The following is a 16,408-nucleotide window of genomic DNA, read 5'->3' on the forward strand; positions in this document are numbered from 1 at the left end:
GCAGTGTGACACAGACAACAACACAGAGTTACACATGGAGTAAACAATAAACAAGCCAATAACACAATAAACAAGTCAATGACACAGTAGAAATAAAAAGTCTATATACAGTGTGTGCAAAAGGCATGAGGAGGTAGGCAATAAATAGGCCATAGGAGCGAATAATTACAATTTAGCAGATTAACACTGGAGTGATAAATGAGCATATGATGATGTGCAAGTAGAGATACTGGTGTGCAAAAGAGCAGAAAAGTAAATAAAATAAAAACAGTATGGGGATGAGGTAGGTAGATTGGGTGGGCAATTTACAGATGGACTATGTACAGCTGCAGCGATCGGTTAGCTGCTTAGATAGCTGACGTTTAAAGTTGGTGAGGGAAATAAAAGTCTCCAGCTTCAGCGATTTTTGCAATTCGTTCCAGTCACTGGCAGCAGAGAACTGTAATGAAAGGCGGCCAAATGAGGTGTTGGCTTTGGGGATGATCAGTGAGATATACCTGCTGGAACGTGTGCTACGGGTGAGTGTTGTTATCGTGACCAGTGAACTGAGATAAGGCGGAGCTTTACCTAGCATAGACTTATAGATGACCTGGAGCCGGTGGGTCTGGCGACGAATATGTAGCGAGGGCCAGCCGACTAGAGCATACAGGTCGCAGTAGCGGGTGCTATAAGGTGATTTGGTAACAAAACGGATGGCGCTGTGATAGACTGCATCCAGTTTGCTGAGTAGAGTATTGGAAGCTATTTTGTAGATGACATCGCCGAAGTCGAGGATCGGCAGGATAGTCAGTTTTACTAGGGTAAGTTTGGCAGCGTGAGTGAAGGAGGCTTTGTTGCGAAATAGAAAGCCGATTCTAGATTTGATTTTGGATTGGAGATGTTTAATATGAGTCTGGAAAGAGAGTTTACAGTCTAACCAGACACCTAGGTATTCAAAGTTGCCCACATATTCTAGGTCGGAACCGTCCAGGGTGGTGATGCTAGTCGGGCGGGCGGGTGCGGGCAGCGGACGGTTGAAAAGCATGCATTTGGTTTGACTGGCGTTTAAGAGGAGTTGGAGGCCACGAAAGGAGTGTTGTATGGCATTGAAGCTCATTTGGAGGTTAGTTAGCACAGTGTCCAAGGAAGGGCCAGAAGTATACAGAATGGTGTCATCTGCGTAGAGGTGGATCAGGGAATCGACATCAGTGATATACAGAGAAAAGAGTCAGCCCGAGAATTGAACCCTGTGGTACCCCCATAGAGACTGCCAGAGGTCCGGACAACAAGCCTTCCGATTTGACACACTGAACTCTGTCTGCAAAGTAGTTGGTGAACCAGGCGAGGCAGTCATTAGAAAAACCATGGCTATTGAGTCTGCCGATAAGAATACAGTGATTGACAGAGTCGAAAGCCTTGGCAAGGTCGATGAAGACGGCGGCACAGTACTGTCTTTTATCGATGGCGGTTATGATATCGTTTAGTACCTTGAGCGTGGCTGAGGTGCACCTGTGACCGGCTCGGAAACCGTATTGCACAGCGGAGAAGGTACGGTGGGATTCTAAATGGTCAGTGATCTGTTTATTAACTTGGCTTTCGAAGACTTTAGATAGGCAGGGCAGGATGGAAATAGGTCTGTAACAGTTTGGGACTAGGGTGTCACCCCCTTTGAGGAGGGGGATGACCGCGGCAGCTTTCCAATCTTTAGGGATCTCGGACGATACGAAAGAGAGGTTGAACAGGCTGGTAATAGGGGTTGCAACAATGGCCGTGGATAGCTTTAGAAAGAGAGGGTCCAGATTGTCTAGCCAGCTGATTTGTACGGGTCCAGGTTTTGCAGCTCTTTCAGAACATCTGCTATCTGGATTTGGGTGATGGAGAAGCTGGGAGGCTTGGGCAAGTAGGGAGGGGGGGAGCTGTTGGCCGGGGTTGGAGTAGCTAGGAGGAAGGCATGGCCAGTCGTTGAGAAATGCTTATTGAAATTTTCGATTATCATGGATTTATCGGTGGTGACCGTGCAGTGGGCAGTGGGAGGAGGTGCTCTTGTTCTCATTACAGTGTCCCAAAACCTTTTGGAGTTAGAGCTACAGGATGCAAATTTCTGCTTGAAAAAGCTAGCCTTTGCTTTCCTGACTGACTTATACAACCATGAAGGCACTGAAATACAGCCTCCCAAGGTTACAGTTAAATTACTGTATAATGTAAAAAAAAAAAGAAGATGTTTTTAGAAAACCTTGCCAATGCTATGGTGTATCTTATGGGCAACAATTCACAGGGTTGTTTTCCTTTCAGAAACTAAAATACTCTGTTGCTGAATGCTCAACAAATGTCTCCCTGTTCTTTAATGAACAAATTAATGAATGAACAAATGAATGAATGAATGGATGGTGAGAAAACGAGAGAAAGAAAAACATGCTAACAGATAGCTCAACCTGCCAGAACAAATGAATACAGAGAAGTGTTCCGCCCCAGAGAATGTCATAGAGATTGCACCAAACACATTGTGGCCACAAACCACCTGCCTGGACAAGTAAGTTCAGCTGTCAACACACCAAAAGCACAATAATGCTTAAAAGCCTCTCAGTATTCAGCCAGTGGAAGAAGAAAAAAATTGTCTGAACATGAATACACTGAATTTAGCCCGACCAAATAACAGAATTCAGCAAATGGATTATACTCCGCTCTCTCTCCATTCTCATTCTGTCCAGGTTAAGGCATTACCATAGAACCAATTTGTTCAGCTTCCATTCTCATTATATGGGAACAATTAGTGCTGGGAATTGCCAGGGACCTCATGATATGATATTATCACAATGCTTAGGTGCCAATACAATATGTATTGTGATTCTCAGAATTTTATATGTATTGTAACACAATACTGTTATTTTATATGCGATTCCATGGTCCAAACATATTGCTCACCATATGTCTGCTGTAGAGGGACAAGAGAGAGCCATGAGAAAATGAGTTTTGATCAGTCATGAAAATAAAAGTGCTGAAAACAAACTGGCTCCCTATTAAAAATATGATGGAGAACAAGCTATGAAGGAAAAATATGTTTTGGTGCAGGTACCGCCAACTAGCGCAAAAATAATATTGCGATATTGTCAAAACAATATGATACGATATATCATAAAAAATATTATTACGATATGTCAATGTGCTTATCCCCCCCCCGTCACTATGAATAATGTAGTGCCACTGTGACAAGGGATACAAGGCTGTTAGGGCAATGTTGTTGTGTTGTTTGCTTTCCAATTGACCTTGGGATTCCCCAGTCATTTTCCCTCAGCTCTCAGGACCAGCCAGAGTGGGTGATGTGATGTCTTTGACTTTGCTCTTGACCCAGGGACTCTCAAAGGCACAGCCAATACTGTAGTCCATTTGCCTCTCTGAGGCACAGCCAAACTACTGTACTACAAGTCCCTTCTCTGCTCATTTAGCCAAGGCAATTCAGAGTTCAGGCATGTTGTTCATTATACAGTAAGAACAATACCAATGATTGATGCAAAGCTGACATTTGCTAACAAGTATTCTAGTGCAATCTGATAAAATAACGTAATATTACATACAAACTGTCAGGCATTTGCCTGTTGTTCCTTACAGCATCTTCTGGAGATATTTATTTAAAGATCAATATGGCTCAGTATGTTGGCTATAATGCTTTGCCAGATGGCTAGCTTCATTGGAGGGGGTGGGTGGTGAATGAACTACATATTATTAGAGAAGACTGACTGTGAAAATGTAAATATCAATCAAATCCAAAAGGACAGCAGGCAATTCCTTCAATTGATCAAAAGTTAAAAGTTGTATAATCCCTGCTCACTTTAAAATGTATACACGTGTCAGCCTTTCAGTCAGTGGAATGGACGGTATCCCTGACTGCATGAAAACAAACAAAAAACCTATTCTACTTGAAAGGCAAACAGGAAAGTTGCTGTCCTCCGTACTGGCTACCAGTGGTGTAAAGTACTACTAAAGTAGTTTTTTGGGGTATCTGTAATTCATTTTACTATTTATATTTTTGACAACTTTTATTTTTACTTCACTACATTCTTAACGAAAATAAAGTACTTTTTACTCCATACATTGTACCTGACACCCAACAGTACTCATTACATTTTGAATGCTTAGCAGGACAGGAAAATGTCCCAATTCACTCACTTATCAAGAAAACACATTGTCATCCCTTCTGCCTCTGATCTGGTGGACTCACTAAACAAAAAAACATATTTTGTAAATGATGTCTGAGTGTTATATTGTGCCCCTGGCTATCCATACATTTTCCAAACAAGAAAATGGTGCGGCCTGCTTTGCTTAATAGAAGGAATTTTAAATGATTTATACTTATACTTTTACTTTTGATACTTAAGTATATTTTAGCAATTACATTTAGTTTTGATACTTAGGTATATTTAGAACCAAATTATTTTACTCAAGTAGTATTTTACTGTGTGACTTTTACTTTTACTTTTCTATTAAGGTATCTATATTTTTACTCAAGTATGACCATTGGATACTTTTTCCACCACCGCTGTCTATATAACTCCTAACAGGAGTATAATGGAGGAAACACCGGTAGCTTACTGTAATTATGTTAGTCAGATCAGGGATGGGTTATCAATGCCATTAAATGCAGGTCTTATTATGAAATATTCCTCTGGGTCCTTTATTTACACCAGTCAATATTACCTGCCAGACTTTTGTTGTCTATTGGAAGATACAGGTAAACTGTTCATGCTGTTTTAGTATCATATCCTTTCAGGTCTTTTATTCAACCTCCTGATCCATGTCAGATTGATTATGCTAACAATCTAGCTTTTTACAGCTGTATAAGGGTCGATTATACATAAGAAAGGCTTCATATTTAATTTGCATGCTCACTACGTCCAAATATTGCTTTTTGTATGGGTTATGATTAGCTATGTCTGAAAAGGAAGCTTTTTTGTAAATGTTTGTGTGTGTGTGTGTGTGTGTGTGTGTGTGTGTGTGTGTGTGTGTGTGTGTGTGTGTGTGTGTGTGTGTGTGTGTGTGTGTGTGTGTGCATGCATATGTACGTGTGTGCATGTGTGCTTTTGTGCGTGTGAGTGATGATCACTGGTCAGGAGCTGAACACCTCACTCCCTGATCACAGACAGATGATTGTAGTGTAGAGGCAGCTCTGATTCTGCTCTGATTATGGGCTGAGTGACCGGGTCTCCTGCTGATGGGGCCCCAATAAGCTGCTGGAGAGAGGCAGGAACAGCTGGCATGGCCACAATCCAGCCAGGTTTTTCACATCTATGCCTCAAACCAAATCAGGACCACTCACTCAAGTAGCTAAGCAGTGCAACATGGACATCGATAAAACATACTTTTAAGATGATCCAATGACAAAACTAGACCCATCATTGCAGTAATACCAGTGCTTGGTTACATTCATGGCACATGGGGTTGATGTGTGTCGATAGCACTTGAGCATATGTGAGCAGAACATGGCTAGGACTATCATCTTGAGTATTGACAGATGGCATATAATACAGTCTCACTGCTAGATTCACTCTGCCTTCTCAACACACATTGACACATTGACTGTTGAAGCAAAGAAAACAACTTATGTCTATATTTATACCTTGTTCTCTTTAGGTATGCAAATCACTGTAACACACACTTTAGTCATTTAGCAAATGCTCTTTTCCAGAGCAACTTAAAGTAGTAAGTGCATAAATATTTCATACTTGCCCCAAATGGGAATCAAACCCACAACCCTTTCATTGCAAGCACAATGCACTACCAACTGAGCCACATGGGACCCAGGATCAGGATGCACTGCACACAGACACACACCACAGACACACAAACATTTAGCAATTTCTAATCTAACTATTGTTATTACACAGCCTCAGGGATTACATTTCTTTGGTCTCTACTAAGTTAGGTAAATCAGCTTTTAGTTTTTTTACACCCTATTTGTGGAACAATCTTCAAAATGTTCTTCAATTTGATGTTTTGGTGCCTCTAGGGCAATTCAGAAAGCTGATTGAGGACCGTATTACTGACGAATGTGTTTGTTTGTACGACTGTGTTTTCTTTTTGCTTGCATTTCGTATTTGTATTTAGATGTGTGTATTTCTGTATTAACTGTAATTCAGGGCTCATCTGTAAAATAAACATTGATCTCAGTATGACTACCTGATAAAATAAAGGTGAAATAAAACGTTTTAATATTACATTGACTGGAATCCTTTGAAAAGCATCCTCACAGAATATGTGGACACTCCTTCAAATTAGTGGATTTGGTTATTTCAGCCACACCCGTTGCTGACAGGTGTATACAATCGAGAACACAACCATGCAATCTCCATAGACAAACATTGGCAGTAGATAATTCTGTGCGTCCAACGTTTTGGCAACAGTTTGGGGAAGGCCCTTTCCTGTTTCAGCATGACAATGCCCCCGTTCACAAAGCAAGGTCCATACAGAAATAGTTTGTTGAGATCTGTGTGGAAGAACTTGACTGGCCTGCACAGAGCCCTGACTTCAACCCTATCTAATACCTTTGGGGTGAATTGGAATGCCAACTGCAAGTCAGGCCTAATCGCCCAACATCAGCGCCCAACCTCACTAATCCTCTCGTGGCTGAATGGAAGCAAGTCCCCGCAGCAATGTTTCAACATATAGATGTTGTTATAGGAGCAAAGGTGGGACCAACTCCCTATTAATGCCCATGATTTTGGAATAACATGTTCGACAAGCAGGTGTCCATATACTTTTGGTAATGTTGTGTAATTTGTCATGGGTGGATGTTTTTTTTTAAAGTTATTCAAGGCTTTTTTATTTCTCTTATGTCTTCAAAGCAAAGAACAAGATGTCTGAGAGCCTTTATACAATGAGCAGGAGGGGGATTAAGAATGCTAGAATACAGAACAGTTGGCAGGTATCTCTTTTTAAGACCAAGGAACACTATTGCTGTCTTTTTCCTTCGACTGTGTAATTTATTGAACCGATATAGTACCGCAGCCTTCTCTAAAACTAGACCCAATTTGAGCTTATTGCCTCTGTAATCAGCTGTGTCATTAAACATCATCATGAGGCACTTTGGCCCTTTTCACAGTTTAACAGCCTGATTACAACAATCAACATCTAATAAAACATATACTGTAGAACAAAGCTATTTTCACTTGGCAGAAGCAATTGACACATGCAGTGTTATATTGCAGTGAATGTTAAGTAGAAGGAAGGCGTCTCACCGGTTTTTGGATCTACAGAGAAGTAAGGCTGTCCCTGTAGTATGCTATACACAATCTTGGCACTGTTCCCATAGGTGGGGTCGTCTGCGTCTGTGGCTGTGAGCTGAAACACTGATGTGCCTGCATGGAAGGAAAGGTTATATCAGTACTGTATTTCCACACAAAACCCATACAACTACAACCACACAAACTCACAGACAGTACAAGTACAATGTGCCATGATCAATGTAGAAACTACAATGGCATACTGTAGCACAACTCACTATATTGTCAGGGTTTTCTTATAGTAAAACTACGTGCAAATCTAAAAATACCACAGAGAGTTTCTGTATCGCATAAAGTGAGGCCGAAATCTGTTATCGCCCAATTAATCCAAACCCATTTATCAGGACTGTCAAAATCCATTTACAGAGTTGTGCATTAATGCCTGACTGCCTCTGGATGCAGTAGGGATCTGTAGCAATACTGATGACCCAGCTAATGATGTGACTGCTCTCACAGTCAGGGTACAAAGCCAGCTCCCTCCAGCCAGGTGCACCCAGCATTTCAAAAAAAGATGTTGTCAGTATTCTGCCTTACCAACATCGGCCATCTCGGGAACAGCAGCAGCAAAAGGGCCATCTGGAAACTTCGGTGCATTGTCGTTGACATCCTGGACCTTGATAATGAATTCGGACTCAGGCTCTAGAGATCTATTGGTGTAACGATCGATGGCCTGGGCATGTAAGACATAGTGGCCCTTCTTCTCCCGGTCCAGGCTCTTGCTGGCATGGATGTCCCCTGTGACCTCATTGATGACGAATATAGTGCCAGCGCCCTCTCCCGTCAGCAAGTATCTGACGGAGCCGTCTCCTTTGTCTGAGTTGGAGTGCAGCTGGGAAGGAAATTACAGACATTTTACACACAGATATAACAATACTAATTTGAACATAGAAAACTATACCCATGGATTTCAACACCATGGTTGACCATGTGTTGGAACCGGTTCAGGGAACAGAACCAAATACCCGGAAAATAAGGACATTTTTCAATGAACAGAAACGGAACCTGGAACGAAAATGATCAATACTGTTCCGGAACAGAACCATTATTTTAAAAGCATGGGAACCGTTTAATAGCGTTATTTTCCCTAGTCCCATAACAAAACGGAACAAAGCTCTAATGCAAAGCCCTCACTTTGTCACTCAAAAATGTATTCCAGTGTCTGCCTTCTGCAAGCAGAAAATCTTTGCTTGTGTGTTAGGCTACCTGCCCCTCCCCCTCTGAAGCATAGGCTACCGTACCTATCTTAGAAGCTTGGTTCAGAAGATAGAGATTATTTATTAGCTACAGAAGAATGGATAAACTTTTTCAATGCTGGTTAAGGATACTATAGGCATAGTTATCGTATTTCGTTGGATGTATTAACAACAAGAAGGTAAGATGTGTCCCCTGTGACCTCATTAATTCTGGTTCCGCTCTGCACACACAAGCTTGTTAGCTAGCTAGCTCAAAGGACATTCAAATTTCGTCCATAGAAGCCATTCCTCCTAGGTATAATTCTGTGGACCTAATTCAGATAATGCATGTCATAACAAGATGCCCAGTGCTCAACCCTCTCTTGCGCTCTCCCCACCCGCAAAATTACAGTCGCATCTTGCGCCATAGTCCATCATGCATGTAAACAACTAGATTGCCTGCTCTATCTGCACTGATTGGTGAAGTAACTTAATAAGCTAAATGTAAAAAACTTGATTTTACAGGTTAAAAAGGAACAGAAAGGAACGATATAAACAAATACTTTTTTGGGGTTCGAACTGGTTCAGAACTTTATTCTGCTGGTCGGAACAGTGTAACGGGAACAAATATATAGTGGTTCTGTTCAGAATGAAACGATTGGAAAATAATTTTGGTTGCAACCCCTGGGGTTGAGGTCGATTCTAGTTCAGTCACTTCAGGAGAGGAACAAAAATTCTCTCTCTCTCTCTCTCTCTCTCTCTCTCTCTCTCTCTCTGCCCTAGGACTCCTTGCTGTCCACCTGGCCGTGCTGCTGCTCCAGTTTCAACTGTTCTGCCTGCGTTAAACCACCTCAAGTGGCAGTTCAGAATTAATCTCCAATATAAATGTATCTAGGTTTAAAGTGAAAATTAAATTTAGATTAGAGGAACGATTTAATATTACTAGTGTTCATTTAAAACTAGGTTTAACATTTGGTGCAACAAGATGAATAGATAAACCTTGATTTAACCCAGTTTAAGAAATCCATGTTGGTGCAACCCACCCTTAGTGTACAAGCAGCCTGTGTACCTGACTGTTTTTGCATTCACTTAAATCAAAAGCAGACTGGCAGAATTTTTCTTTTTTAATTTCACATAGCTGAATAACGCTATCACTACATGCCATTTTAGTGTTCAGAGGTTAAAAAATCATCTGTTTCTAGTGTAGACATTACTAATTCATACATATCCTGAATGGGAAAGTCTCTGCAATACAGCTGATACAGCTCTCTGGCCTCTAGGTCACCAGGCTGCTCGTTAGGGCGCACACCTGTCACCAGCGGTAGGAGCATAATGACATTCACCTGGACTCCATCACCTCCTTGATTACCTGCCCTTTATGTGTCACTCCCTTTGGTGTCTTACCCAGTCGTCATTGTTCCTGTTTCTGTTCCATGTTGGTGCGCTGTTTGTGTTACATTTATTTATTAAATGTATTCAGTCCCTGAAATTGCTTCTCGATTCGCAGCATACATCGTTACAGAATGACGACTCAACAAAGGGATCGTCATCTTGGTCGGTGTCCTGCGGCTGGAGCCACATGTTGGGGAGGGGGTACTGTCACGTGTGCTCCCTCTCCGGCCTCACCAGGCTGCTCGTTACGGCGCACACCTGTCACCAGCGTTAGGCACATCATGACATTCACCTGGACTCCATCACCTCCTTGATTACCTGCCCTTTATGTGTCACTCCCTTTGGTTTCTTACCCAGTTGTCATTGTTTCTGTTTCTGTTCCATGTCGGTGCGCTGTTTGTGTTACATGTTTGTTTCATTTATTTATTAAATGTATTCACTCCCTGAACTTGCTTCCCGACTCGCAGCGTACATCGTTCCATAAACAAATCATGCATCATTGTTGTTGTGACATATCACATGCAGCCTATGTTATGCAAAGAAAATCCACTCTCTTTTAGCTAGTCTAAATCATTGGGGTGTCATATGATACTGATATATATAAAAATGCTGTGTCAATTCTGATGTAAAACGTTGAAAACAAGAACAAGAAGAACAGTGTTTCTAACTGCCTTGATATTTTGATACTAATGTATCCCCCTTCGTAGCCTAGCAGAACAAAGCCAATGCAATGTGTGAACACTCAAACGGGTTAATCCAGCTCTATCCAGATTAGTTGTGCTACACCGAGTTGCATCATTGCAAATTAAATCTGTTGTACCTTGTTGACGTGTCGTCTGAATATTTCGGGGTTGTGCCTGCGTGCCTGGCACATGGCTTTTTACAAACACTTAACAGGTCAAGTGGCATGGAAGGTCGTTTGAGAGAGGTGTAAAACACCCCCATTAGCTTTAAAATGGAACTGATAGAATATCATAAATATAGCAACCAGAGTATGACTTCTCCATTCATATCAATACACCACTTCTTAAGACCATGGGCTGAATCGCAATAATCACTTGTTATTCACTTGCCCTCATGCATAAAAAAGATGCTGGTCTATGGAAACTCCCTCTAGCCCATGCCTTCACCAATCCAATGCTTTTACATTTTGGGGGAGTAGTGAACAAGTGCACACATCAGGAGGAAGGCTAGATTATTGGGATGCACCCAAGCCTCCATGTTTCCAGACAGCTGTGGTGCTGATGCTGAGGGTGGTTCTGTAAGGATGAAAGTGAATGATGGATAACAAACCATTAAAGAAAAGCTGTGAATCCCTTGACAGCACCAAAGCTGTTGGAGCTGGCTTGCATCATCTGTATAACAACACAACTGGCCAGCCAAGTCAGTTATCCTATTATGAATGCAAGTGTTTGCTCTTCGGCAGAATGCTATTTTCTCTACAGACTCTAAGGGGAAATGTCCTGAATGAAGAATAAAGCCAACAGCTGTTGGCAGTTACAATCATAAAGCTGTATTTTATACATTCCTCAGTGTATGGTTTTTATTGCCTCCACCTTCAACCCTTCAGACACACACACACACACACACACACACACACACACACACACACACACACACACACACACACACACACACACACACACACACACACACACACACACACAGTCTTGTACAACTAACCTTGTGGGGACGCACAATTCAGTCCTGTTCAAATCCTATTTTACCTAACCCCTAACCCTAAACCTAACTCTAACCTGTACCCTTACCCTAACTTTAAACCGAAAATCTAACCTTAACCCTAACCCAAGTTCCTAACACTAACCCTAAAACTAACCCTCTGGTCCCCACAAGTATAGTTAAACACACACACACACACACACACACACACACACACACACACACACACACACACACACACACACACACACACACACACACACACACACACACAGAGCTCTTAATTCTTGGCAGTGAGTGTAATCCCTTAGCAGAGAGCAATTAGCAAAGACAGTGTTCACCTCCACACCGCCTCCCATGTCTGAAGAGGGTACACGCAGCAACCCTGTTTGCTACAGAATCATATGGAGGGTGTCCAAGACCCATAAAGGACCAAATTTACAACATGTGCGTTAAGTAGTGGACTTTATTGTCCTCTTAGGACACTCCAAAACACAGTGTAATAGGCTACGACACAAGAATAAATGTTATTACGTAGTACGCAGTAGGTGTAATATACAGTACATAAGAATCCAAGGCCGATGTCATTCAGTGGAAGTTGGTGGAACTACTGTGATGATAACCTTGGCTTTCTCAGGAAGGTTGGGCTGGCGCAAGCATTTACACTGGCCCAGAATACTGCTCTCACTCACAGAACACGCTGCCTGCAGTGAGGGAGTAGCATTCATTTATCTTTCGCTATGGTGCCTTTATTCACTAGCAGGGTAATGGGAGTACAGCTCATGACTGATGCTTACCCGAGGCCCTGCATTATCAAAGAGATGAAAGGATAAAAAAGAGCCGTGGGGGAAAAAAACCCAAACAGATAAATAGATAAATAAATATATGGAACTATCCACTTTGGTAATATATCACCAGGGGCCGGGTTGCAGAATGGATGCAGAGCAGGATCTGATTTCACGATATGCTGTCCACTTTTTCCATATGGTGAGTTTTTTGTCACTTTTTGTGTAAGAATGAGTTGTGCTTGGTACGCCTTTACTTCATAGAATTTCACATAAGGGAAAATGCTAAACTCAGCAAAAAAAGAAACATCCTTTTTTCAGGATCCTGTCTTTCAAAGATAATTCGTAAAAATCCAAATAACCTCACAGGTCTTCATTGTAAACGGTTTAAACACTGTTTCCCATGCTTCTTCAATAAACCATAAACAATTAATGAACATGCGCCTTTGGAACGGTCATTAAGACACTAACAGCTTACAGACGGTAGGCAATTAAGGTCACAGTTATAAAAACGTAGGACAGTAAAGAGGCCTTTCTACTGACTCTGAAAAACACCAAAATAAAGATTCCCAGGGTCCCTGCTCATCTGCGTGAACATGCCTTAGGCATGCTGCAAGGAGGGATGAGGACTGCAGATGTGGCCAGGGCAATAAATTGCAATGTCCGTACTGTGAGACGCCTAAGACAGCGCTACAGTGAGACAGGATGGACAGCTGATCGTCCTCGCAGTGGCAGACCACATGTAACAACACCTGCACAGGATCGATACATCCGAAAATCACACCTGCGGGACAGGTACAGGATGGCAACAACAACTGCCCGAGATACACCAGGAATGCACAATCCCTCCATCAGTGCTCAGACTGTCCACAATAGGCTGAGAGAGGCTGGACTGAGGGCTTGTAGGCTTGTTGTAAGGCTCTTCACTGACGAGTGGCGGTTTTGTCTCACCAGGGGTGATTCGCGTTTATCGTTGAAGGAATGAGCATCACACCGAGGCCTGTACTCTGGAGCGGGATCGATTTGGAGCTGGAGGGTCCGTCATGGTCTGGGACGGTGTGTCACAGCATCATCGGACTGAGCTTGTTGTCATTGCAGGCAATCTCAACGCTGTGTGTTATAGGGAAGACATCCTCCTCCCTCATGTGGTACCCTTCCTGCAGGCTCATCCTGACATGACCCTCCAGCATGACAATGCCACCAGCCATACTGCTCGTTCTGTGCGTGATTTCCTGCAAGACAGGAATGTCAGTGTTCTGCCATGGCCAGCGAAGAACCCGGATCTCAATCCCATTGAGCACATCTGGGACCTGTTGGATTGGAGGGTGAGGGCTAGGGCCATTCCCCCCAGAAATGTCTGGGAACTTGCAGGTGCCTTGGTGGAAGAGTGGGCTAACATCTCAGAGCAAGAACTGGCAAATCTGGTGCTGTCTATGAGGAGGAGATGCACTGCAGTACTTAATGCAGCTGGTGGCCACACCAGATACTGACAGTTACAGACCCCCCTTTGTTCAGGGACACATTATTCCATTTCTGTTGGTCACATGTCTGTGGAACTTGTTCAGTTTATGTCTCAGTTTCTGAATCTTGTTATGTTCATACAAATATTTACACATATTAAGTTTGCTGAAAATTAACACAGTTGACAATGAAAGGATATTTCTTGTTTTGCTGAGTTTATATCTACCGGGAGGAAAAATAGGCTCAGTTGCTATACTGCAAGATTTCACTGTAAAGTCCCTCTACTACTACATCCAGTTATAGACTTTCACAGGCGTACTGTAGATACTTCCAGTTTTAGAAGCAGTTTTAGAAGCGTTTTTTGGAATAAGAAGTTTGTATGCACAGGGAGGCAATAGCCTAGTTTGCAAACAAAGACTGCATAGCCTACACATTTATTTTGTAGGATTTGATTGAATTACACAATGATGCCATTTAGAATGCACTTAAATAATGACACAAAACTGTCTTCCCATACACTGGCAGCTATCCACTCACTAAATTCCCATGGAGCCCAGTTCACTGGTATAGGCTTGTACAGAGGCTGATAAACTGACTAGCTCCAAGAACCTGCCGACTGATTAAATCAGGAATCTACCCCCTCTGCTAACCACAAATTACATGAGGCACTCTGATGGAAAGGTCAATTTTTATGCTGCAGCAAGAGCTCACTGACAATAATTGTTTTATACCCAGTCTTGGTATTAGTGAAAGAAAGATTTTATGTAATATTTGTCTCTGAGGTCTGATAAGGGATATTTAATCATACTATCTAACTCTACACTTAGAAAAAATGTGCATTCTAGAACCAATAAGGGTTCTTCAGCTGTCCCCATAGGAGAACCCTTTTTGGTTCCAGGTAGAACCCTTTTTGGTTGTATGTAGAATGCTTTCCACAGAGGTTTCTACATGGAACCCAAGAGTTCTATCTAGAACCAAAAAGTGTTTTACCTGGAACCAAAAAGTGTTTGCCTATGGGGACAGCCGAAGAAACCTTTTGGAACAATTTATTCAAAGAGTGTAGTGAGAGGTGATGGCACTGCTGCCTGAGAGACTTGGTAGTACTAACGGTGCGCTACTATATCAACCATCTCTGGCCTCCGCTGCACCAACACCACCTCTACACGTCAATCCCATTGATTGATAAGAGGTTGGGATGTATGTGGACTGGGGCTGTAACCTTGTTATCTAAATCAGAGGAAAGTGTAGTTTCAACACTCAGTGTGCAGTACATGTCTAGCCTATACAGAGAACAGCTAGCTATATATAGTAGGTGTGATGTAGGAGAAGGTTGTATAGCTAATTAGTCACAGCAGAGCAGAGTTGAGAAAATTCAGATACATGTAGCCATTTTTCATCCTTTCATCATGGTGACACATCTGAAGCTGTGAAAAGTATAACACAGTTTTCTAGGTCAGGCCCAAATCGGTGCGCCTGACACCTACTACCATACCCCGTTCAGTATTTTCCAAAATGGCATAGCAGTTCAGATGTGTTTGTCTTTGTCTTGTCGTGTCCGGTGTATATATCTTTTTTTTCTTTGTATACATTTTGTATATATTTTTTTTATTTTTAACCTCAATTTCAACATACTCTCCTGCAACCCGCCTCACCCAATGTGGTATGGATCTGCTATTTTCAATACTTTAGAACCGGAATTCCCAACAGAAGCTAGCCAGCTAATAAGCTAGTAGTCAGTTAGCCAATGCTAGCGTTCATCAGCTAACCATAGCCCGGTCAACTCCTGCCAGTCTGCAAAGCGCGATTCAACCCAGAGCATACCGGACTGCTTTTTCTCCACATCTCCGGATTCCTACCGCAAGCTCTGAACCTTTTCACCTGGACCATCGCAGCTAGCTAGCTGTTATCCGAGTGGCTACCCCTGGCTAATGTCTCTGTCCCGAAGCAAGCACCAGTTAGCCTGGAACTAGCCTCGTGCTAGGCCTATCTCCCGGCTAGCTGAAGAGGTCCATCAGCCACTCCTTGGGCTACAATACCTATATTGCCAAATTGGCCTGGACCCCTTTTACTGCCGACATGGAGCCCTGACGATCCATCACGACTGGTCTGCCGACGTAACCGTCCAAGGGGGCTACAACAGACTCTTCCGTCGCGACATCTCCCTAAGGCCCTTCTGCTAGCCTGCTAGCCCCGGCAAGTTAGCTGTCTGAGTAGCCGTGTCTCCAGCTCGCCAAACTTCCCACTGGTCCCTATGATCACTCGGCTACGCATGCCTCTCCCTAATGTCAATATGCCTTGTCCATTGCTGTTTTGGTTAGTGATTATTGTCTTATTTCCCTGTAGAGCCTCCAGCCCTGCTCAATATGCCTTAGCTAGCCCTTTAGTTCCACCTCCCACACATGTGGTGACCTCACCTGGTTTAAATTATGTTTCTAGAGACAGAACCTCTCTCATCATCACTCAATGCCTAGGTTTACCTCCACTGTACTCAGATCCTACCATACCCTTGTCTGTACAATATGCCTTGACTCTATTCTTCCGTGCCCAGAAACCTGCTCCTTTTACCCTCTGTTCCGAACGCACTAGACGACCAGTTCTTATAGCCTTTAGCCATACCCTTATCCTACTCCTCCTCTGTTCCTCTGGTGATGTAGAGGCTAATCCA

At 42.7% G+C, this 16,408-nt stretch overlaps 1 protein-coding gene across 5 annotated transcripts in view; it reads right to left on the minus strand.

Annotated features, from left to right (window-relative positions):
- LOC115169735 (cadherin-18) overlaps positions 1-16,408 on the minus strand; it is a 90,429-nt gene that overhangs the window by 19,781 nt on the left and 54,240 nt on the right. For 4 of the 5 annotated variants that reach the window (XM_029725649.1, XM_029725651.1, XM_029725650.1 and 1 more), the window contains 2 exons: positions 7,788-8,082; positions 7,209-7,328 (listed from right to left, as the gene is read on the minus strand). In XM_029725649.1, the coding sequence (XP_029581509.1) occupies positions 7,209-7,328; positions 7,788-8,082 (415 nt within the window). Of the gene's footprint in view, positions 1-7,208; positions 7,329-7,471; positions 7,635-7,787; positions 8,083-16,408 lie in introns of those variants that run through there. The other variant, XM_029725652.1, reaches the window with a different exon arrangement.

This window comes from Salmo trutta, chromosome 31 (genome assembly GCF_901001165.1).
Source record: "Salmo trutta chromosome 31, fSalTru1.1, whole genome shotgun sequence".
NCBI lineage: Eukaryota > Metazoa > Chordata > Actinopteri > Salmoniformes > Salmonidae > Salmo > Salmo trutta.